Below are 22,892 nucleotides of genomic sequence, written 5' to 3' on the forward strand. Positions count from 1 at the left end.
CTTTGGTTTGGCTTCAGCGGTCCATATTCGAGGTCAACATACAACGTGTGTCGAGGACAGCATGTGTAGACGTAGACGTCATGTGAAGACACGACAGGTCGCTGTGGCACAGGGCAGCATGTTCGGTCCCCGCTTTATATTGATCTTCTCACTTGATCGACGAAGCCAATACCTAGCAGTGGACATGGAACACTGCATTGGGGGAGTGACATTGCTGACTGTGCTTGGCGGAGTGCGTCGCAATCTAGGCTAAACAGCGTGCCCCAGCCAAGGGTGGTGTTATTATAGACGCCCCCAAAATTAGAGCCAATGCCCGTATAGCCATGACCTCGGACATGCCCACTGCAAAGGACGGGCAATGTGAATGGGCAAGTGGACAGGCTGGTCCACACAAAAGGCAACAAAGAAGGGCGACACGGGCTGGCGGGTGCATGGCGGTGGATATTGCGGCACCCGCATTGAAGGCGTTGTGGACGAGGGCGAGGGCGTGATTGGCGTTGCAGCCATGATGAACGTTGGGAGGACGAGGGTGTGTATGCAAGCCGCCGACTCTCGCGGCTGGACCAGAGTTTCCACTCCACGCCCTGGTGTAGCCATGCATGCATGCATGCAGACAGACCAAGCTGTCGATATTGATATATTCGCGCAGATCGATCAATCGACTAGTATTAGTATTAGTAGTAGTGGCAGTAGTGTAGTTTCTTTTCTTGTTGCCTGTCTGAAGCTTGTCGCCGTAGCGCCCTCGATCAGCAGCAGCGTCCCCTCTCCTCCACCCCCCCAGACAACTAGTAGTAGATACATAGAGGGCGTCGTCTTGCTGCTGCAGCAGGGCAGGGATCCGTCCAAGCCACCACTCAAACCACTACGACGGCCTACCAAAGGGGATAGGCCGCCGCTGCCACTCTCCGCCGCACTGCACCTCGTCATCCTTCTCGTGCCCGCCTATCCGTGAGGGAAAAGCAGGCAGCGCCGCGCGTATGCTGAGTCCTATCATATCCTGTCCTGGCCCTAATCCTGATCCTGACCTTCTCTGGTTCAGCTTCAGCGACGACAGCGACAGCGACAGCAACACCCCCGGGTGCTTGCAGCATATCTGCAGAGACGACGTGAGCGGTCCGCTGCTGCGCCCCGTTGCACACCCCGTACCACACGCTTATCCTGTCCACCAAACCCGCCGCTGCGCATCCTCAGCGCACAGGAATCCCCGTCCCGCAACACCACCGCGCAAGGCAGCCGCCTAGGCGTGTGCGAAGAAGCCCTACCGCTGCATTCCAGCACGGCCTTGAAACCTTCCCGCCCTTACATAGCGTCGATACGACCGACGGCCCATCTATCGCACCGCTGACGCCTGAGTCCCGCCTCAGACCTCAACACTGGACGCTAGAACCCCGCGAAACCCTCGCCATTTCCAATCTGCCACCACCGCCAACCTGCTCTTCGCCCCTAGTCGTGGACAAGATATTCACAGCCTGCCGGGGTCTCTGCTGGTGACGCGCCAGCACGGGGACACCCGGTGTTGAACATCCTTAGCCACGACCAACCCGACATGTCAGTCGTAGCAGACGCGAGACGATTCCGCGAAGGCATAGGCACCAGCCGGTCTTGGTGAAGCTGTGCGGTGCCGTCGTTGACCGACTGCCCTCACCATCAACCGCACGAGAAGGACCAATCCACTTCTGCTTGGCTTTCTGTGGTAGTGGTAGACCGCTTTACCCATGCCCCAGACTTCCTCTGGTGGCTCTCCAACCATGGCTATGGTCAGGCCATATCCCCCGCAACCGCAGCCGCGCCTGCGCTCCACGCCGGCACCCTACAACAACCTTCAATCCGCTCCCTCCAACGCCTCGCTTCTCCGCAATCCCGCCTTCGAAGGGCGTAATCTCGCCCAGCACCCTGCGCCGCAGCGCTACGCCCACCCGCTCTCCAGACACAATTCGTATGGCTCGCAGACATCCGACTCGGGTCGAGGATCGAAACCGCCAGAGCACATGCTTCGCCGTAAGACGCCGAACGGGATACTGGCAGCTGCTTACGATGGCACCTCTGTGGAGAAGAATGGCGAACCTCATGCTACAAAACACATCCTCCTGCCAGTGACAGCCGAGTCCAACATGCCCTACGGTCTCAAGCAAGACCTCCCCCTGCGGTCGCCTGGCCTCAACAGTGGGATGGGCTATACAAACCAGAATGCACAATCGGATTGGAGCCCGAGTCTCTATTTCGAGACGGGTTCAGGACGGACAGCACAGCACCTACCCCAGATTGACTCTATGCTAAATCAAATACCACCACTGCAACCCCTGCTACCCTATCAAATGTACGGCCAAACATTCTCTGGGCCCATGGGACCACCACTACAATCACCGCTAGGACCTACAGTCTCGAATGATCAAGGCCCGTTCGGGCCCTACTGGCATGACGGCACCTACATCCCATATCGCCCTGCTGCTATGCGAGACCCCCGGTTTTTACATCACCATAGTCACAACTGGAACCATCCACAACACAACCCATTCCTTGGATACACCCCTTACCACAACAACTCTGTACCCAGCGGTTCCAACTATCAACCAAATCACCTGCTAAATCAAGGACCAAATACCTTCAATCATGTAGGAGGACCACCTGTAGACTTCTCGCCATACCCCCAGCTACAATCAAACTTCGCACTAGACTACCAGAATCAATCTTTGCCCGCACCGCCTACTCAACGTCAAGACTTCCTCCACTCCGGCCAATCTACCCCACTGCCGGAGCACAATTCCACTTCTCCACTCGCCGAGTACGGGCCACAATCGATCAATGGCCAATCCAGGGAACATGTGTTCGCGTGGGCCCACACAGTCTATGTTGACCTTCTCAGATATTTACAATCAACGAGGAAGTCGCATTCACACAACGCCCATGGACGAACATCATCAAGACCGCATATTTACCCAAAGCCGCCACGGCAATCTGGAGCGAATTTCCCAAGTTCGTCAAGTAGCAAGCCACCTTCGTTAGAGCGACGCGTCTCTTTTCCATCCATCAACCCCTATGCTTCTCAGCCGGGACTCGATGCGACTCCCCGGAGACCTCCCATGTTCCATTCTCGCTCCTCTTCCAGCTGGTCGATGGGAGGAGCAGAGACTCGACAGCCGTGGCAACACATTGCACCGCAACACCCCATGGTACCCCAAGTATCAGGCATGGAGCCTGCTCGTACATTGCGACGGATGTCCGGTTCTATTGCCAACGCAAATCAAGGTCTTCGCCATGATGTACCTCCGAGCATGACGGCTGCATTAGCATTAGAAGCCATCACCAAACATTGCGACGAGAGTAAATGGAATTGGATAGATGGTATCCTTCTAGGCGGTTGCCTTGCATATGCTTTGGGCGACTACCAAAAGGCCCAAGGTTGGTACAAACATATACTGACGTTGGATAGAGAGTGAGTTGGATTCTTTGACTAGATATTTGCGCCATGCTAACCTATTTAATAGTCATGTCGAAGCAATATCCAACCTTGCAGCTACTCTCCTTGCCCTCCAGCAAAAGCGCGATGCTGAGAGTTTCTGGAGACAGGCAGTCAGACTTCGTCCTAGCTACTTTGAAGCTGTAGAGCACCTAATCGGGCTGCTGTGTAGTGACCACAGAGGCCGGGAAGCTGTTCAGGTCATTGAAGAGGTGGAACGTCATCTGAGATTTGTCAAAAAGGCAGACGCGCTGAAGACCCTCGAAGTCGACAGTGTACGCTCAACCTCGACCGTGAGCGAGTCACCAAATCTGTCAGAGACCTCGGATCGGCCCATGTTCGAATTTGAAGGAGAGAACGAGTCGATCTTCAAGGACCTTGATGAGCTTCCTGGCTCAGATCAGCCGGGTTTCGGTTCGAGTGGGTATGCCATTCCAGGCTGCGACAACGGACGCATACTTGCCTTGGTTCACGCCAAAGGCAACATGCTTTATGCTCTGGGCAATAACGCCGGTGCTGCGAAGGCTTTCGAGAATGCTGTCCTAATCGGAGCCGGACCCCAGGCTAATGGAATTCATGGTCTCATTAAACGTATCCTGGCTGTTGTCGGGTATGACGGATCGGAGCGCTCACCAGGTGGACATCGTGTTGCTCCATCGTCAGATCCTATTCTACTTCCTCCGGATTCAGCAACGAAGACTGCACAGTTGTGCTTTCCATCTCATGGCCAGTTACCAGGTCTCAGACACGTCCCCAGCGAAGGGATGGCCCGAAAAGCCGCCATATCTACGACGAGCAATTCATTGCTGTCGCTTGCGAAGATATTTCAGGACGGTATGGCTAACAATTCGCCAAAGGCCACGGTATACCAAAGCAGCTATGGAGTCAGAGAAATTCTGGCGCTTTATTACCTTTCGCTCTCCTTACAACCAAGCCCATCTACAGCGAACAATGTCGGCATCCTGCTCGCCAGCGTACAACAATCTGCACCTTCGAAGCCTATCCCTGCGTCGAATCTTGTTCATCACCCGCAGATTCCCGGTTTAGTTCCGGGAAGTGGCGTAGCACTTGCACTTGCGTATTACTACTATGGCTTGCAGTTAGACAAACGGCACGCACACCTATACACCAACCTTGGCAGCCTTTTGAAGGATATCGGTCAATTGGATGTCGCAATTCAAATGTATGAGCAAGCTGTTGCCTGTGACCAAAGTTTTGACATCGCTCTTGCCAATCTTGCAAATGCTGTCAAAGACAAAGGACGAATCAGCGACGCGATTATCTACTACAAGAGGGCTGTAAAGGCTAGTCCAGATTTCGCCGAAGCTGTCTGCGGGCTCGCCAATGCTCTCAACTCGGTGTGCGGGTGGAATGGAAGAGGTGGCATTGCTGAGGACCGTGGTACGAGGGATCGATGGCATGTCGACGAGAATGGCATGCTCCTCGACGCCAGAATCCCAGGTGCATCCTCCTCTGGCTGGATTTACAAAGTGGTGAAATTGGTCGAGAAGCAACTTGCCGACGGTGAAGATTGGGGTCGGGGAACTATGGACGACCACTTCATTCAAGACATCATTCGACCCCTCGTGCTTCTCGATGGCAACGCACAGGACATCAAAGAGAAGCAGAATAGCCTAGCATCGGTGCTAGTACAATGGAAGGGACAGAAGTGGGAGGGTGCTCGTTTGGTCCGTCTCGTCGAACGCGCTATTAGACGGTTGACATGGCAGTGGTATCAAGACCGATACGTGACTGGTAAGCAACGACCCTCTGGAAGCTACAGGAGACCCCAACTACCCGCGGCTTTGACGGCACCTGCCGCGCCCACGGTTCTTCCGTTCCATACCTTTACCTGCCCGATGTCAGCGAAGCAGATTCGCCTCATCTCCCAGCGCAATGGTCTGCGCATCTCTTGCTCCACACTAAGGGTTCCATGGCTACCTTCGACTGTCTACCACCCACCTGCGCCACCAAAGCCGTATCTCAAGGTGGGCTATGTGTCGTCAGACTTCAACAACCACCCGTTGGCGCATCTGATGCAGTCCGTCTTTGGCCTTCACAACCCAAAACGGGTCAAGGCGTTCTGTTACGCAACAACGGCTAGTGACGGCTCAGAGCATCGCAAGCAGATCGAAAGGGAAGCCCCTGTCTTCTATGATACCAGCAACTGGTCAGCAGAGCGGCTTGTCAACCAGATCATCAACGACGGTATCCATGTCCTGATCAATCTGAATGGCTATACAAGAGGAGCAAGAAATGAGGTATTCGCTGCACGAGCAGCTCCCATTCAGATGGCTTTCATGGGCTTCGCTGGTACTCTTGGAGCTGAGTGGTGCGACTATCTCCTCGCCGACGAGACTGCTGTGCCTCCGGATACTCTCCGCCAATGGCGCCGTAACATTGACATGGAAGATGCCCTTGTAGACGACAATAGTGGCGGCTCAGACGACAATTGGGTCTACGGAGAGAACATCGTCTTTTGCCGTGATACTTTCTTCTGCTGCGATCACCGACAGAGCAGTGCTGATTCACAAGGGCGACAACCGAGTTGGGAGGAGGAGCAGAAACGGAGATGGGAGATGCGCAAAGAAATTTTCCCAAACCTCCCAGACGATGCGATTATTCTTGGCAACTTCAACCAACTGTATAAGGTAAGGTCATAGCGATCCTTGTGAAGACTCTTGCTGACCACTGGCAGATCGAACCAACAACCTTCCGTACCTGGTTGCGCATCCTGCAGCGCCTGCCGAAAGCCATTCTATGGCTGCTTCGCTTCCCAGATCTTGGAGAGACCAACCTCAAACAGACAGCCTACATGTGGGCTGGTAAAGATGTAGCGAACCGTATCATGTTCACCGACGTGGCACAGAAGCACCAGCATATTTCCCGAGCCCGCGTCTGCGATCTCTTCCTTGATACGCCTGAGTGCAATGCACATACAACAGCCGCCGACGTCCTTTGGTCTGGAACCCCTCTACTTACTTTGCCGCGCTACAAGTACAAGATGTGCTCTCGCATGGCCGCATCCATTCTCAAGGGCGCACTACCGAAGTCCCCGGAGGGCGTGCAAGCAGCGAAGGAACTGATCGCCGGCAATGACGACGAATACGAAGAGATGGCTGTACGACTAGCCAGCGATTGTGTCTACCGCGGCCATCAGGCGAGCGGGAGATTGAGTGAACTGCGCAAGATGCTCTACGAATCACGATGGACAAGCCCACTATTTGACACCAAGCGCTGGGTCCGAGACCTTGAAGAAGCATATGAGATCGCATGGAAGAAGTGGGAGAGAGGAGAGGGAGGGGATATTTGGCTGCAACCCCGACAGCCCTGATAGCGTTTAGAAGCTAGACTTGTGTGTGCGTGGCATTTTGGATTAGCAGATTTGGATTTAGCGAGCCGTTCGTTCGTTCGTTCGCCCGTTGTTGTTGCCACTGTGTCATTTTTTGACACTTTTGTTCTCCTTATTTCCGTATACCCCCCTAATTGGTCCCCCACATTGGTTTTGTATATTTTGTCTTCTGGGACCATTTAGCAGCACAACAATCATTCGTTTCGGAGTTTCTAGGGTAACCTTATGTGTTGGGTTGGACCGCTTAGCGTATGGTGGTCGGTCATTATCTTGAATGGGAATGTATGCATTTCTAGAGGCGTTTTTCGGGATGTGGGATCCTGGATGGCGGAATGTTTATGACATGGTTATCATCTATGACAGGTAGCATCTACTGAAGATTTGAGGTCATTCGTCGTGGTTTTAATCAAAGACACTCTGGCTCCGTCGTAAATTGTTACAAAAGACATTGCACATGGATTTGAAAGTTGAGGTCACAATGAACTCGTGGTATACACAATGGGCAAGTCACCGTCGTGAAGCAGGCAGTGAGTTGAATCTCAACGAGTCATGAATCCTGATTACATCATGCGCCTCGACTCGCCCGCGGGCCAGGCTCCGCACCTGTCACAGATGTCTGTCTCAACAGTCACTCCAGCAGCTCCCCATACACCATGTAGAATTCGGACCATCCAGAGTCCCACGATGGCGACGAAACCTCTCCAGCCTGCTACACATCCCCGTTGGCAACCTCGCTGCCGAGCGCTACCTCCCGAAGTCTGGATCAACATCTTCCGCTACCACACCGACCTCGCGCATCTCTGGCTAGCCTGCCGGCGCATCTCGTCGCCTCTCCGCGCCTGCGCCGAATACGCGTTTGCGAAATACTTCTTGCAAGATGTGCACATCGACTTCCAACTTGAGAAGTACAACCTGGGAGGGAAGAGCAAGAGGCCCGAAGTGCCCGTCACATTCGACCGGCTAGGCAAACGCAGTGAGGAAGACATAGCGTGGTACAGAGATCACCGAGCGATGGAAACCGTATGCGACGGCCACGGTAAGAAAGGACAGAAGTGGTTCCAGGACGTGATGTGTAGATGGGAGGAGAACGTCAACGGGTGGAAGCCTGAGATGCCCAATTACACCATTACCATTGGTGGATCACTGGTCAACGACACGGCGCTGCCTGGTCTTAGCATCGACACGGCAGCGCGCGAGATCCGCTTCATGTGGCGCGAGATGCTCCATCTATTCTTCCGCGAACACGAGAGACTCCAGATTCTACGCGAGACATGGCAGATTCAGACGACGAAGCGCATACAGGAGAACAACGCGCGGCTGAGGAAGGGCGAGAAACTCTTGCCGGCTGACTACCCGCTTCCCTGGCACACGGCCGAAGCCGAGATGCGCAAGGACATCAGGCGCGCGCGGCTCAAAGAGCACTATCGCCATGACGAGGAGATGGTGTGGGCGATTACTTCGCTGAGCCACTTTGAGCAGTATGGCGCGGCTGGTGGGAGTGCGAGGGCTTTCACGCTGGATGTAGATTTGCCCGGCGCCGGGCTGGGCGAGAAGTGGTTCGGAAGGAGTAACCTAGTGCAGGAGCTGTTTCTGGATGAGTGGAGTTGTATGCATAGGATCGATACTAAACGAGAGCACTTGCGGAGTGGGCTGTAGTTTTGTCGAGAGCTTGGCTGTTCTGTTATTACCCATGGTCCTTGAGCAATGAGAGCTACGTCGTTATCATGAGATTTTGGTTGCCTTTGCGGCGAACGTTTGGGTAGATTAAGGATAAGCGTGAAGCCGTGAACTGACCGCTATCTTGGACTAAGTACAGGGCGGTGATGATTGTTGCGGATATCTATCGTCAGTACCTTTCGATTACTTCTCACAGGCATATGAGGACACGAGATATCGACAGGCAGTTTTTGATACATGTATTTCATTTCTTACAGAGAGCGATGCCCATAGCATTCATCATGATATGAAACCTTTCCCGAAACACCCAGAAGAAATCTAATACCCGTCTCTAAGATGGTTGTTCCGTTGCGATGTTCCATCAGCATGAGTGACCACACTGACTTCGAGAAGATGACCGTTCCTTCCTTGACTCATGGAAGTAAAGAGATGACCGTTCGCCATGTTGCCGCCGACTAGGACAAATGTCCCGGAAAGGTGTCTATGCCGTCATAGTGTCACCGGGCTCGCTGTAAAAAAAAAAGAGATCAGCATTTACTCATACTTCCAATGCTCGTGTGTCACTCACTGAAATGCCACCTAGTAGCCGTGAGTACCCGTACCAGCAGCTCCATGGCCTGGCTCCTCGGGGACCTTATCCAGGACTCGGCGAGCGAGATGGGCTTGCTCACGCTTAGCCTTCTCGATCTTGGACAGTGCTCCGCGGGCACAGAACGGAGCGCCGCAGTTGGGATCGTGCTTGGGATCCTTGTTCTTGTCTTTGGCGAGTGCGAGGCCGAGGAACATGGCCATGACAAAGAGGACGGTGGTGAGGTTCTTGAGAAGCATCGTGAGATCTAGGTCTTGGTGACCGGTTGGAGGTAGTGTGTTGTAGAGTTGAAGTGGACTGATGAGGCGTAGGTGTTGTGAGAGATGAGTGGAGATGGTAGTGGTAGTACAAAAGTGAGTTGTGGAGGAAGAGGAATTGGCTAGGTAGGAGGGGTTCTTATAGAGGGCGGGGTGCTTGCGACTCCGTGGTCGGGCGCGCCTGCTCGCTGAAAGAGACTCGGGATTGCACCGGGCCAATGACGTGCTCTTTCGTTACCCGGGAAGGTCCCAGCGTCGATAAGTGAGAGTAGGTCGTAGGTCGTGACTGCACTCTGGGTGCAAATCTAGCGAGTGAAAGATGAGTGGGCGTTTGCTGAGGTTGAGCCCGGTTCGCTGATGTATGATAGTCCTCGAGTGAAACCAGGGGGCTTTTAGATGGAGAAGCTGATTCAGATATTACGAGAGGAGAGAAATACTTTTACATAGCCCGTATAGCGTAAAGTCTCTTGTTGAGTGTCAAAAAAGCTGGTTTCCTAGGTTCATGGTATGCCAGTGTATGTTTTAAGTAGAGTCTGAACAACGAAAAGTTTCGAGAAACAGCGTTCTCAATTGATGTAGTCTAGTTGTTTCCCGATTTCCATTGGGGCTCACCCTGCGTAGCTGAAGCACTGTTGTCGTGAACGCAACTGGGTTGACAGTCATCCGAAACATATCTCTTTTGCTTTGGATATAGTCAGGAAACTTCGAAGCTAGGTAGCTCTTACTATACATTTCCTATCATTTAGCCCCGGGGTGATGATAGCCACGAGCGTAATTGATGTTTGTAATTGATTGTATTAGTTTTTTAGATGCCTCCAAGCGACTCGAGTGTGGATCTGCTTCCTAACCCGTGTTGTCATGTTTCCCAGGGTAGGGTTCGTCGTACTAGCATGGCAGACGAATGTCCTTATGCTATCAAGGTTGCACTTGAGGTAGTGTGGGTGAGGTAGCTCTTCTTGCCACCTGCAACATCTTTTGTGTAAAGGTGTTCATTCTATTATCATATAGAATGACATGAAAGACACACACGCATCATGCTGCTATTAGGATACCATGAAGTAGTATATGTGCTGCCAATACGTCTTTCTTCAAATCGAGTAACAATCTTGGATGGAACATGCGAGTGAGGTTAGGTCCAAGCTCCGATTGGCTAGCGCGACTTGGCAATTCACCGAACTTCGAACTCGCGATGATGCAATGTGTCAAGTACAGAGAACGTTGCCTACAAGGCTGCCAGAACGTATCTCAGTATACCGAAGCATACGGCTCAATTTAATACTCACACATTGACTCCAAACTGCCCCGTCAAAACGCGTGTCGCGTGTCAATATGGTTTGTTTCACCCGCCTACGCTTTGTTTGGGCCGAACTCATGATGCAAACAGAATGCTCTATTCAACTCTGCGCTACGGCAGTCGACCTCCATACGCAAGGACCTAGACCAGTTTGCCGACTCTGCATCGCCCTCGCCGCACCTACAAGCCCAACTCAATGCCTCTCTCACATCATTTTCGCGGACTGTCGACGAGTACGGCAAGCTTGCGAAGCAGGAACCTGTAAAGACGAAGCAAGAAAAGGCATTTGAAAGATTGAAGAACTTCAGGGGCGAGCTTGAAGAGTATCGCAGCAGCTTCAAGAGGATAAAGAGTGCGAATGAGGATATTGTACGTTTTAGCAACAATCTGATGACGTGCCTGCAGGCTGTCATACCAGGCCACGAGGGCGATCTTGCTGACCCGAGTCGTAGCAAACAACAGAAGCGCGCACAGAACTGCTAGGTCGCCGCCCACATCACGCAGCCACGCCCGAGAACCCCTACGCGCAGCCCAACCTCAGCGCCGCCGCACAGCATTCGCCGTTCGCTCCCTCTCAACCCTACGATCCTTCCGCTCCGTACCGGCCCAACCCATACTCTGCCGGTGCGCCGCAGGGTGGAGACTATGATCGCGAAGGGCATGTGCTGCGCGAGAATACCTTCTTCAATAAGACGTCGGAACAATTGGATGAGTTCCTCGACCGAGGGAGAGCGGTGCTGGGCGATCTAGGACAGCAACGCGAAATGCTGAAGGGCACCCAAAGGCGCTTGTACAGTGTGGCCAACACGTTGGGCATCAGCGGTGATACTATCCGAATGGTCGAGCGAAGAGCGAAGCAGGACAAGTGGATCTTCTGGGCTGGAGTCGTTGTATTCTTCTTGTTCTGCTGGCTGGTCATACATTTTTTGAAATAAAGAGATGGGCCTGGTTTTGGGCATTGCTTGCCATTTGAGGATCTCTCAGCAAGCATCATCTGGATTAGCGTGGCGCATGGCGTAGTATATGTGTGGGTATTTTCGAAACCCCCTTTTCACAATCGTGTTGTAACCCGTCTTTCACATTGGTACGTAGTCGAGCATCATATGCGGCTCGAATCTCAACTGACAGCGTCCTTAATGCCAGACATAGAAATAACGTTCAACCATGCATACAGTACGGCGTGTGAGGGTCTTCAAATTCCTATAATGAGTCTTGAACGGAACATAAACGATCAACAAGTATGTGCACACCGTGAAGGAAACGTGGAAGCTCCCCTAAATCGCCATTCTTGTCTTGTCTTGTCTTTTGCATACTCCGCGGAACGTCAAGGTCATGTGTGCCGTAAAAACTGAAATACTGATTGATGAGAGCCCACCAAACGCCAAAAAAAAATAGCACTGTCAATCTGCCGCTTGTAGGAAAAGACGCGATCGGCGAAGTCGAAGGAAAGTTCCCTCTACGAAATTAGCAACGTTTGATGAAATGACTGCAGAGCCACTTACAGAAACACGAAACCAGTCTTATCTTGTCTGTCTAGACAAGAAGTCCTGCACCAGTACACGCCGAGTCGGACATCCATCAAAAGTTTCCGACCAGAAAATCAAGTTTGTGGTCGATGTTTTCCAGCTTCATGTTCATCTCTCTTTGCTGATACTGGAGACCATCGATCTCATCGAAGTACTGGGTTCTCGGAAATCCCGCTGGAGATATCATTGGGGACGTCCAAGCGGAATTGGGGAATGGAGCCAGCGCCATTTGCATGTCCGGGCTACGACGACGACGCGTCACAGGCGCCGAAAGTGCTCGATTATCTGGCCAGGGTAGACCCATCAGCCGATGTGGTATTCGTCCTCGAGTCGCAAGCGCACCGAAATCCATATGCCCCGCTCCATGAACCATTCCATCGGCACCAACTTCCTCAATCTTTCTTACTGCCGGGATCCATTCCTTGTGGAGGTAGTGAGCATCGCTAAGCTGGATGTACTGCTCGCACCCGTACCAGAAGTCGAACAGCGCTCCCGCAAGCAAAGTCGACACACAATCATTCGCTAGGTAAGCTAAGATGACGAAGGAATGTCGCAGACGATAGAGACCTCTGTTGTTAAAGCCGTTAATTTCAATGTCTTCTCTTAGCAGGTGCGTCAAGGCTGCGGTTACTCGCACTCGCGTTTCTCCTTGAAATGGGAGAGGGTGATATTGAAGGTGGTCGCAGAGCGTATAGAGAGTTTGCAGAATCTCGGTTCTGGTGATGTTGTAGTGGCTTTGCAGACGGGCCTGCAACTTGTTGACCAGAGACAGGCCATCGATTGGGAAATGATGCCTCCTGATAGTGGGAAACCAACTCAAGAAAGCTTCAACGTCTACTCGTATGTGACCGCGAGGGCCGAAGTCGATGATCCCGTCGAGATGATTCATAGGTTGATTGCAGCGAACTTGGATGTTGGAGATGGGAAGGTTTAAATCGTCTGCACAGGTTATGAGCAGTCGTAACGATGTGTATCCTGGAATCGGATGAAAACTCGGAGCAGATTCAACGACACAAGGAGACGGCTCTATATACTCTCCCAGCACCTCTTAGCCCCACTGCGCCTAAGCCTAGGCCCAGTATGCGTGATCATTACGAACCTGTACAGCTGTTACACACTGGAGTTTGCTTCCTCACACGCTGACGCGTGGAGACGGGAACCGGCCTGTCACGTCGGCAATGCCACGAGGAGGTTGCGGACACGTCAGCCAGATAGATCACAGCTCTGTTCCCTGTTCCCCGCTCCCCGGACGCTCTCTAGGAGGCAACAATTGGCTGAGGGTGCCTCTTCCGCCATCGAATTGTGCTAGTGGACATGCTAGCGGCTTATTCTGTACCATGTATTCTCGGATTGCAGTATTGGATCATCACACGGGTTAGGGAGTCGGTAGACTACGGGCCTTGCCAACTCAACTCACACCGAACCGCACTTCTCGGGATGGTGTCCCCTTTGACCAGGTCAAGGCTACCGAAGCCGAAGAGGAAGATCCGTTGACTTACACAAAACACTCACTAGGATCAAAATCCTAATGATCTTCAACGCGCTTGTACAACGCTAACGTAGCTGTCACGCTGAAAGCAATAGGGTGACCTGTTCGTCACGCTTCACTCCGGCACAGGGCGAACTCCGCTGCTGAGCACGCCTTCAACAGTAACACAGACCCACAGGTCGAATGAGCAAGAGCAAACGTCCAACCTAATCGGTAAAGCAATCCGAGAACCAGTGCTGACGGTGACAGTGTACCAACTACTCAACCTGCACACCTGCGTGTGATGGAATCGCAGCTGCTCTATGGATCGATTTACATTACCTCCGCTACTAGGCACTGGATCGGGGGCTTCTGGACACGTAGCGTCCGTGGACTAGTGATTTGGAGTTACATGAGGTTGAGCCAGTCATCCCCAGTGACCAAGGTTGAAGCACCTAGCATGATAAGGCGAATGCCGAAGTCGACAAGCATACGCCATCCACCCGTAAAGAAGGCAACGAAATGTTGCAGGTGATCATAACTCGTGACCTAACGGAGATTCCTGAACAAGGAAGCAAGAAACGGCTGGTACTAGTGAAAGTCCACGCGCCATGCCTTATAGTAATAACATGCTGGCGAAGGTGACATACACTCACCCTAGAACGCGAGTCATGCCGATGAGTACACCCTTGTAAGTTTGCAACACAATATGCTCACTTTGGTGTAGGGGGGTACACCACGCAATCTCCCGCTTCCTATCAGATTTTCTCCGGGGTTCAACGATTTCAGCTAGCAGCGACGCGTTATCCATCGCCATGTGTACAAACCTACATACACCGCCTCGAAAGGGAGTTTTAATCAACAGCAAGTGCATATCGATGCCAGCGACAGCACACTAAGGCCATGGTGTGATATGCTAGTAGCATAATCTGCGACAATGAATGAGGCTCTAGCGTTCAAAAGAGGACGTGTCCATTGGTGTTCATCTACAATCGTGGGAATCTTACTAAAGCCAACCAAATTCCCCCAGATACCAAAAACGCCTTGTCGAATGCCAATCGTTTGCCTGTAACGAGCAGGCAGGAAAGGAGTCCGGACAAGTAAGCAGTAAAGCTTACCTTACCAGTCCAGCCCACTAGCCCCCTTTTCACCTCCCGCAAGAATCATAGCAGCCTTGCCCTTCTCCCCCAGCCCGTTCTCAAGATGAGATACTTGCATCCCTTTCCTGCCCTTTAGCTGCATCTTCGCAAGCTTCTTGTCCAGCGCCACAAACGGATCCTCACTCTCGCTTTTCTTAATCTTAAACTTCTCTGTCCCAAGGACACTGTCTAGCTCCTCGATGCTCGGCAGCTTAACATACAAGAACCCATCGGCGCGCTCTTCAATAGGAAAGACGGCAATGTTGACCGACTCGTCGTTTGCGCATTTTCCTGCGTTGGCGCCGGATAGCTCGTAGTTGCGCTTGTGGTACGGGCACGACACCCAGAGTTTGTTGTTGGCTAGGTCGTCGCCGATGAGGCCGTCGGAGAGGACGAAAGCGCGCTTGTGCGGGCACATTTGCTGTGTGCAGTAGTATTTTCCGCGCACCTTGAACACGGCGAGTTGCGTGTCGCCTCTCTTGATTGCCTTTGAATCACCGGTTGGTGTGTCCTTGAACTCTTCGGCTTTCACGAGCGGTTGCCAGGATAGCTCGCTCCACTTGTGGCCGCGGAAGTCTTCCGTTATACTGTCTTTGGGCCAGTAGCTTGGGCGCTCCTGTCCGCGCTCTTTCGTCGGCTCGATGGTGTCGTTGATGTTTTCCGATGTGTTGGCGAACTGGCTGAACCATGCGCGCTTCTTGGGGTCTTTGAGGACTTCAGTCCACTCGCAGAAGAAGGTGCCTACTAGATCTTCCATCTGTTTTTCCAAATCCGCACATATCCCAAGCTTATCATGGAGAATGACTTCTTGCAGGTACTTAATCCCGCCGGGTAGGTTCTCCATCCAACGGGCTGTCCGCTGCAGTTTATCGGCCGTGCGGATATAAAATGACAGATAGCGGTCGAGAATTGGAACGACATCGTCTGGTGGCACGTCCTTTGCCAGAAGTTCAGAGTGTCGTGGTTTTGCGCCGCCGTTGCCACCAACAAAGATATTGAAGCCTTTCTCCGTTGCCACCAACCCGAAATCCTTGTTCTGCGCCTCGGCACACTCGCGCACGCATCCAGACACTCCGCCCTTGATCTTGTGCGGTCCGCGGATGGACTTGTATCGCTCTTCCAAGCGCACCGCCATTCCTACACTGTCGGCGATTCCAAATCGACACCACGTCGTGCCGACACACGACTTGACCGTTCTCAGTGACTTGGCATAGGCATGACCAGACTCCATTTCGCCGTCGATTAGTTCTTCCCAGATGTTTGGGAGGTCCTGCTTCCAGGCTCCGAACATGTCAATTCGCTGACCGCCCGTAATCTTGGTGTAGAGATTGTATTTCTTTGCCACCATACCGATGACAATGAGCTTCTCAGGAGTAATCTCTCCACCTGAAACGCGCGGCACAACTGAAAATGTACCATTACGCTGAATGTTGGCCAAGAATCTATCGTTCGTATCCTGGAGGCCTCTCGTTTCCACTTCAAGCAGATGTTTGTTGAATAGCGATGCAATGATGGATCCGATAGTAGGTTTGCAGGCCTCGCACCCTAGAGAGTCTGGCTCTTTTCCAGCCTCTTTCATGACGGCCGAGAAATCCTTGATCTTTTTGACATAGATGATGTTGAATAGGTCTGCGCGCGAGTATTCAAAGTGTGGGCAAAGGTGGTTCTTGACTTCGTTGCCCATAGAGGCCATTGTCTTGTTGAAGATGGTTTGGACAAGCGGCATGCAGCCACCGCAACCAGTACCGGCCTTTGTGCAGGATTTGACGTCGCCGATACTCTTGCATGTTCCGTCTTTGACTGAGTTGACCACATCGCCCTTGGTAACGTTGTGACATGAGCATATTTGAGTGTCGTCGGTGCTGTGGCATTATTAGTTGAGTCGCACGCATGTGGCCGCGACAAACTTACAGGTCGTCGCCATCGTCGTCTCCCTTTGACGCGCCGATAATAAGTTCACTCGGTGGCATCTCAAGGGGTTTTTGGTTCTTAACCATTGGCACCAGCTTGACATAATCTTTGGTGTCACCGATCATCATGCCACCTAGCAGATACTTTCCGTCCACCGTGAAGAGGTACTTTTTGTATACCTGCTGAAACGGGTCCTTGTACGTGAGCGCCTTGACTGGTGGTGGAGCTGGCCCATCAGTCAAGTTTTTCACTTTATCTCGTGTGGTCGTACCATTAACACCCTTCGCTTCCTTCTTTCCGGCTCGTGGTCGTCCAGGCATATCCTTGGGTCCATCGCGGTCTGCAAAGAAGTCACCAAAGCTAGCAACTTCGACGCCCAGTAACTTCAGCTTCGTGCTGAGGTCCGGCCGCTTAAACTTCCGTGGCGCGTGTGCTTTCGCTTGTGTGAGGTTGAAGGCCAGGACATCTGCCATCTCCACTCCAGGTGCGATGAGACCGAAAGTCTGATTTTCCCAGCTCGCGCATTCTCCGATGGCATATATGTCAGGTTTCGATGTGACCAGATCCGGGCCTACAACGATACCGCCACCTCGATCGGCACAATTGAGGCCTGTTTTCCGCGCTAGCTCGTCTCGCGATTTGATACCAATCTGCCGACGTCAGTTAACACTCTAATCTTTGCAGTACAGTTCACTCACAGCAAAACAAATACATGAGCACTCCATCTCCTCTCCATCCTCGAAGACAAGGCCCTTGACAAAGTTCTCCTCATCTGTCAGAATTCTGCCGACACGTTTGCTGAGCATAACATCCAGGCCCATCGCCCTTACTTGCTCAACGACCATACCGCCAGCATCGCCATCCAACTGTCTCGACAAAACCCATCGATTCCGCTCAATAAGCTTGACCTTCGCAAAGTCCTCAAGATCCATCATAGCGTGCGCAGCTTCCAAGCCGAGTAAGCCGCCTCCAACAACAGTGCCAGTGGTGCCTTTCCGTGTCGCGGAAAAGTCGATGAGTTTTTGAAGGTCATCGATTGTGCGGTACACGAAGACACCTTTAGCGTCGTGGCCGGGTGTGTGTCGTGGGAGAAGTGCATCGGATCCTGTTGCCAGTACAAGAATGTCATAGGACACTGTTTCTCCTGATGATGTCTTGACGGACTTGTCGGTAGAGTTGATTTCTGTGACGAGGGTGTTAAGGTGGTAGTTTAATGAACCTTCCGGCATAGATGAGTACTGCGAAATGATTAGCACTCCAATTTCTTGAGTTTCGTGATTCATCGCTTACCCATTCTTTCGGGTTAAGGTACAAATTCTCGACTAGTCGGTGTTGGAAGAAGCTCGTCAACCCGACGCGATTGTATGCAAGGTGTGGTTCTTCTCCAATAACCACGACATCGTACTCTCTCCGCCTTACATCGTACTTCAAGAGTTTTTCTCTAGTATTTGTTAGAGTGAGCTTCTTTCTTCTATCGCATTATCGAACACCTACATGAACGCGATTCCAACCATACCCAGTCCTACAACCACAACCCGTTTCCTGGGATGATTGTCGTTGATCTCGCCGTTCGCGTCCATCTTCGCGACCTTCTCGGGCAACTTGTTTGCTTCCGCATCGTTCCACTCGCTATTCGAGATGTTTCCATCTTTTGATCCCCATGTCGCCTGTACGCCGTGTTCACCAGGCGGGGAATGTGATTCTCCGGACGAGGGCTCGATGCCTTGTGTGATGATGGGCGACGTCTCTGCCATTGTTGCCATGTGGGTGCTCACTAAGAGCTGGGTATATTATTTGGGCAAGTAAGAAGTTTTACGTGAAGAGCAATGAGAGTTTAAATCGTCAAAGCATCTGAGAGGAAATGGGAAGTGAAGCGCGCAATTGACGAATCGCGACGATGGGTATCTAGGAGCGTGGGAGAATAGAAGGAGTAGAAAAGAGGCCCAATTGAGAACAGATGGATGTAAGAGGTACAACTCCGTGGTACGACTTCTCCCGCAAGTCCAAGTCTAAAGCTAGGGTTAAATCACCAACGACGCGATCACCCGTGCCAGCTGCGCGCCACAGGATAGATAAACATCTCGCGCCTACTACTTGCATCTCCCAATCGAGCGTACCCCGCGGTGGTTGCGGAAATGCATCATAACGCGCTCGTGGGTCCCCAACCGCCTTAGAGGGACTAGATGCCGCAGTTAGTCTGTCGTCAGAGGCTGAGAGTGAGCATTCAACCGGCGAATGGTAATGATGACATTTCAGATACCGTACATAGTTTCTATCCTGTGGTTCTCCGTGGAGATCGGAGGGTTGAAGAAATGTGGGGTCGTGCATGGGTGGTTCTGATAAGGAAGCGAGAGGTTGTTGGTGCGGCTAGGGGTGCCAAGGAGTCTGGGTTGCGATAAGGATCTCGACGCGGAGATGCATGTTTACGACGTCAAGTCTCCGATAGATATCATTGTACAGGTGAGTTGAGATGCGAAAGGAAGCGCGAGGTCGAGATGAAGCAGTGTTATGATGATGAAGGGAGCGACTCAGAGGGTGATGAAGAACCAGGACTTCGTCCAACGAGATTCAGGGGACTTGGGCAATTCATTCAAAGGTGATAATGGATACTTCTACACGGCCTAGCTGTTATGAAGAACGGCCGTTCGTCGTGATGCCCCTGAGCCATGTTATATGTACACGTTACAATTTGAACAAGATGAAAATTGAATAGCAATGCTTGAAATGCCAAAACCCAAAGTCTCATATCCCGCTTTTGTATACTCCCATTATCTCAAATCTCCGTTTAAAAGAACAACAAATCTTCGTCTTTCCAGCCTTGCTCATTGAGGATGCTATGTGCACTCTTCTCCAGTGCCCCAGGCCCACATAGGAGAACCATGCTCTCACCATCTCCAGCGATCCCGCAATGTTCTTTCAGCAACGGCGCCCCAATACGCCCTCGTAGTCCCGTCCAATCGTCAGGGCCTTGTGTAAGCGTGTACAGTAATTTGCACCGATCTGCATTGTCGCGCGCAAACATGTCCAGATCCTGCCTGCACAGAATATCTTCAACGAGGCGGTTGCCGTTGAGTACTGTGCAGTGCGTCGCGTCTCCCTTGTCTTGCATGACTGCGCGCAAAACTTGGAAGATTGGCGTAATCCCACTCCCACCAGAGATCATAAAGAACCTCTTAACTCTTCTTTCTTTACCATTTACAGCGCATACACCGCGACCGAGGTACTCGAATTTTCCGATCGGGCCTTTGAAGTCTACCCAGTGACCGACCGGGATGCTGTCGAGTGCTTTGGTCATTCTGCCGCCCACCTTATCTTGCGTGTCGGCGTAGATCTTGATGAGCACGTCGCAGTAGCCCTTTTGCGTTGTCTGTGAAATGGGAGTGTATGAGCGTATGATGGCCTCGCGGGTTACAGGATCGCGTAGGCGAATCATGAGATGTTGTCCGGTTGGTAGGCCAAGCGATTGTTCATCGTGATCGAGTTTGAAAGTGAAGATTCGGGTGTCCCAGGAAACATTCTTCTTGGATTGGAGCAGCGCTTTGTTCCAAACGCGGGAGTCTAGGAAAACGGGTCGCGGTTCAGAGGATTCGAGAGTGGGCTCGCCTTCTGCGAGAATCTTGCGGGATGCTTCGTCTAGGCTGCCGATGTGGTGGTCTGGCATCATTGCTTTTGCTGTTTCGCTATCTGTTCTAGGCTTAGTCTCTCTCTACTCTGACAGATTTTAGAACTTACGAATTGCCATAAACTCATCAGTAGCATCCAGACCTGCTGCACTTACGATGCTTTGCGCACCGCCTGGATGCCCTTCGAGAAAAGCCGTGCCATCATAGACTTCACCGTTGACTACGAACCATGGGTTCTCTGGTTTATCGTGCTTTCTTAGCTCATCAATCCCGACAACCTTGTCGACGCCGTCTTTCGTCATCTTGATATCCTTGACCTCTTCAATGCCGGCAGCTTCAAGTTCTTCGCCTTCAATCTTCTCACCCCAGTGACCGTTTGTAAGATTGCCACCTGACTTCTTGACTCGTTCCATCCAACCCCCGGGCATGAGGGCGGGTTGTGTCGGATGTTCAAAGCGCAGCGTGTCGTGCTCTTTGTGAATTGCGATGCGGTACCACGGGTTATTCATCATACCAAGCACACTCCAGTACATATCTCTTGGCTGTATACACATTGCCTCATCCATTGCCCGTACTAGAATGTCGTTCGTCTCCTTTAACTCAGCGATCGCAATGTCAAGACTCCAAAAACACCAGCAGAAAGATGTCTCGCGCCAGTCCATATCCAATCTTGCACCGTAGAGTTGGCGGTCTTCGTACGCGCGATACTTGTCTTCTGCGTACTCGATAGTGGCGAGTCGCCAAGTCTTGCCTTTATCGAGGGAGACTTCACAACGGGTCACGCGGCGTCCGCCGCCGCTGTAGGCATAGCCACGGACGGTGTAGGACTCTGGGGCCGATACGATGCTGAGCTTCTCTTCGTGTGCTGGGAAAGCAATCGCGGAGTTTGGGGAGAGATCATAGATTGCATAGCGTTCGTCCATCCACCACTTCGGGTTCTTCGCCGATTCATCTGGGTTAACCATTGTTCTATCTCCTTTAGTTTAGGCAATCGAGGTGAACTTGGCAATGACTTACGGCAGCACTCGATTGTCATAGATGTGATACCAATTGTCACTTGGCTCAGCTGTAACAATCAGTTTCTTCAGCCATTTCACGCTACGGCCGCCGATTTGGCCAGGAATAACAGCTCTCAATGGTTTTCCGTGATCTGGTCGTAACATCTCGCCGTTCATCTTGTGCGCGAGCATGATACCCCGGTTAGGATCCATCACCCAGTTCAACTTCACTGATGTGCCGTAGTATCCGTTTGGCTTCCTTATCGTCAGTTCTGCGGTTTGGTCGATAGGAAGTTAACTCACGAGTTTGTCAGCGCCTTCCATACACACATACTTCGCTTTTCGTAGCGGCTTTGCTCGTTCTATAACATCTTTCATGACAACACCGGTGAAAAGGGCAGTCGAAACACCAGCCGGACCCCACGAGAACCCTTGACTCTTTCTTACGACGTTTTGTTCCTTTCGTCTATTGCCAGCGCATACTAGAGTGATGGGATATGTCACGTTCTCATACTCGTCTAACAATTGCCTCAGGGTTATCTTGAACGGATTTGCTACAAGACTATGCGACATCAGTTTTAATTCTTAGCATTAGAGTAGGTAGAGCGTACCCTTCAACCGAGAACTCCCAGTCTATGCACTCTTCATCGTGCACCTCCGGAACCGCACCGTGATTGCGTACATAGAAAAGCTCCGGGCTTGTTAGAAAGCCTTCGTTGAACAGATCGCTTAGTGGCGCTTCGACATTGAAAGGATGAACGCCCGTCAGCCGGATTAGTCTCGGATCTCGCGGTACATGTGAGTCTGGCGTCGGCTTGTCGACGTCTAGCACCCGCGGTGGAGTGTTCGCTGGTGGCGGTAGCGGGAAGTCTGGTTCTGTATTCGTTGATGTCGTGGATTTATTGTCATCGCCGTCAACTGTCTCCGGTGGTGTTGGTGGGAGTCGTATTGATTTTGAGGCGGCGTGGGGCTGTGGTTGATGTTCAGATGGCGGAGGAAGCGGTGCGCTCTGGAACTGTTGTGGAGCAACACTCATGATGCTTGATTATAGTGGAATGCGACGCGATGTGAAGGGTATATTGCAAAAGACAAAACTAGTGAACATGTGAAAAGTACTAAGAATTTGAGAATGGAATATTGAGCTTTGTCGGCAAAACTGCGCAACAACGATAGCAGGATGTCAACGACGATAGGGATATAGAGAGCCAAAACCCAAGCCGAATCGGACTCAAGGCAAATGTAACAACTAAGACGTCGACTGCGGAGACGCGCTCGCAATCTAGCCCGGCAATTCAGTTCCAGGGATGCAGCATTTTGACTACTAGAACCCGACGCGGCGGAAAGTGCGCACCCAACGTCAGCCACTGAATCTCACTATCCGCGGAAACCGAGCTTCGATCTGTGGAGAAAGCCAAAGTTCCCGCATCTTGCCTCATCCCAGTTGTCATCGAATGCTAGGGCTCTGATCATGTGTGATCATCTGGAATTACACAGATCTCGCGATGGTATGCGACCTTATCTTTGGTGCCGTTTCAGGATTAGTCGCCTGATGCCCGCAGAGGCGGCGTGAAATGCAGCCAAGATGATGTTCCTGGCCGGAC

At 52.0% G+C, this 22,892-nt stretch overlaps 7 protein-coding genes across 7 annotated transcripts; 4 read left to right on the plus strand and 3 right to left on the minus strand.

Annotated features, from left to right (window-relative positions):
* Positions 1-172: 172 nt before the first annotated feature.
* Positions 173-1,334, plus strand: K460DRAFT_16343 (uncharacterized protein). Its single transcript, XM_040926900.1, has one exon. It carries the CDS (start codon positions 365-367, stop codon positions 950-952), a length of 588 nt encoding a protein of 195 aa, XP_040793043.1. The 5' UTR covers positions 173-364; the 3' UTR covers positions 953-1,334.
* Positions 1,335-1,748: 414 nt separating this feature from the next.
* K460DRAFT_350537 (glycosyltransferase family 41 protein) lies at positions 1,749-6,791 on the plus strand (the record flags this gene model as incomplete). The annotated part of the gene is made up of 3 exons (XM_040931506.1): positions 1,749-3,433; positions 3,486-6,108; positions 6,156-6,791. The coding sequence occupies 3 exons, from the start codon at positions 1,749-1,751 to the stop codon at positions 6,789-6,791; spliced, it is 4,944 nt and encodes a 1,647-aa protein (XP_040793044.1).
* A 702-nt stretch (positions 6,792-7,493) lies between these two features.
* Positions 7,494-8,465, plus strand: K460DRAFT_400544 (uncharacterized protein; the record flags this gene model as incomplete). The annotated part of the gene is made up of 1 exon (XM_040936336.1): positions 7,494-8,465. The coding sequence occupies one exon, from the start codon at positions 7,494-7,496 to the stop codon at positions 8,463-8,465; it is 972 nt and encodes a 323-aa protein (XP_040793045.1).
* Positions 8,466-10,661: 2,196 nt separating this feature from the next.
* On the plus strand, positions 10,662-11,561 carry K460DRAFT_350539 (v-SNARE protein-like protein Bos1; the record flags this gene model as incomplete). Its single annotated transcript, XM_040931507.1, has 3 exons — positions 10,662-10,664; positions 10,717-10,995; positions 11,079-11,561. The coding sequence occupies 3 exons, from the start codon at positions 10,662-10,664 to the stop codon at positions 11,559-11,561; spliced, it is 765 nt and encodes a 254-aa protein (XP_040793046.1).
* Positions 11,562-12,204: 643 nt separating this feature from the next.
* K460DRAFT_390981 (uncharacterized protein) lies at positions 12,205-13,041 on the minus strand (the record flags this gene model as incomplete). The annotated part of the gene is made up of 1 exon (XM_040935809.1): positions 12,205-13,041. The coding sequence occupies one exon, from the start codon at positions 13,039-13,041 to the stop codon at positions 12,205-12,207; it is 837 nt and encodes a 278-aa protein (XP_040793047.1).
* A 1,346-nt stretch (positions 13,042-14,387) lies between these two features.
* On the minus strand, positions 14,388-18,831 carry K460DRAFT_301585 (nitrite reductase). Its single transcript, XM_040929875.1, has 5 exons — positions 18,165-18,831; positions 17,961-18,111; positions 17,369-17,908; positions 16,671-17,320; positions 14,388-16,621 (listed from the first exon to the last, which is right to left on the minus strand). Exons 1-5 carry the CDS (start codon positions 18,431-18,433, stop codon positions 14,740-14,742), a joined length of 3,492 nt encoding a protein of 1,163 aa, XP_040793048.1. The 5' UTR covers positions 18,434-18,831; the 3' UTR covers positions 14,388-14,739.
* A 338-nt stretch (positions 18,832-19,169) lies between these two features.
* On the minus strand, positions 19,170-22,672 carry K460DRAFT_412185 (uncharacterized protein). The gene is made up of 5 exons (XM_040937525.1): positions 21,903-22,672; positions 21,595-21,853; positions 21,311-21,546; positions 20,403-21,262; positions 19,170-20,354 (listed from the first exon to the last, which is right to left on the minus strand). The coding sequence occupies exons 1-5, from the start codon at positions 22,325-22,327 to the stop codon at positions 19,456-19,458; spliced, it is 2,679 nt and encodes an 892-aa protein (XP_040793049.1). The 5' UTR covers positions 22,328-22,672; the 3' UTR covers positions 19,170-19,455.
* Positions 22,673-22,892: the final 220 nt, after the last annotated feature.

The sequence above is a fragment of the Cucurbitaria berberidis genome (assembly GCF_010015615.1).
Source record: "Cucurbitaria berberidis CBS 394.84 unplaced genomic scaffold K460scaffold_1, whole genome shotgun sequence".
Lineage (NCBI taxonomy): Eukaryota > Fungi > Ascomycota > Dothideomycetes > Pleosporales > Cucurbitariaceae > Cucurbitaria > Cucurbitaria berberidis.

Bases quoted from the DNA above. Each gene is read 5' to 3' on its own strand.
- K460DRAFT_16343 (XM_040926900.1), top strand. From the start codon at position 365: ATGGGCAAGTGGACAGGCTGGTCCACACAAAAGGCAACAAAGAAGGGC.
- K460DRAFT_301585 (XM_040929875.1), bottom strand. From the start codon at position 18,433: ATGGCAACAATGGCAGAGACGTCGCCCATCATCACACAAGGCATCGAG. The intron at 18,112-18,164 runs GTAGGTGTTCGA...AACAAATACTAG, and splicing joins ATGGTTGGAATCGCGTTCAT to AGAAAAACTCTTGAAGTACG. The intron at 17,321-17,368 runs GTGAGTGAACTG...TGACGTCGGCAG, and splicing joins GCTCATGTATTTGTTTTGCT to ATTGGTATCAAATCGCGAGA.
- K460DRAFT_412185 (XM_040937525.1), bottom strand. From the start codon at position 22,327: ATGAGTGTTGCTCCACAACAGTTCCAGAGCGCACCGCTTCCTCCGCCA. The intron at 21,854-21,902 runs GTACGCTCTACC...GATGTCGCATAG, and splicing joins TGGGAGTTCTCGGTTGAAGG to TCTTGTAGCAAATCCGTTCA. The intron at 20,355-20,402 runs GTAAGTTCTAAA...AGCCTAGAACAG, and splicing joins TGATGAGTTTATGGCAATTC to ATAGCGAAACAGCAAAAGCA.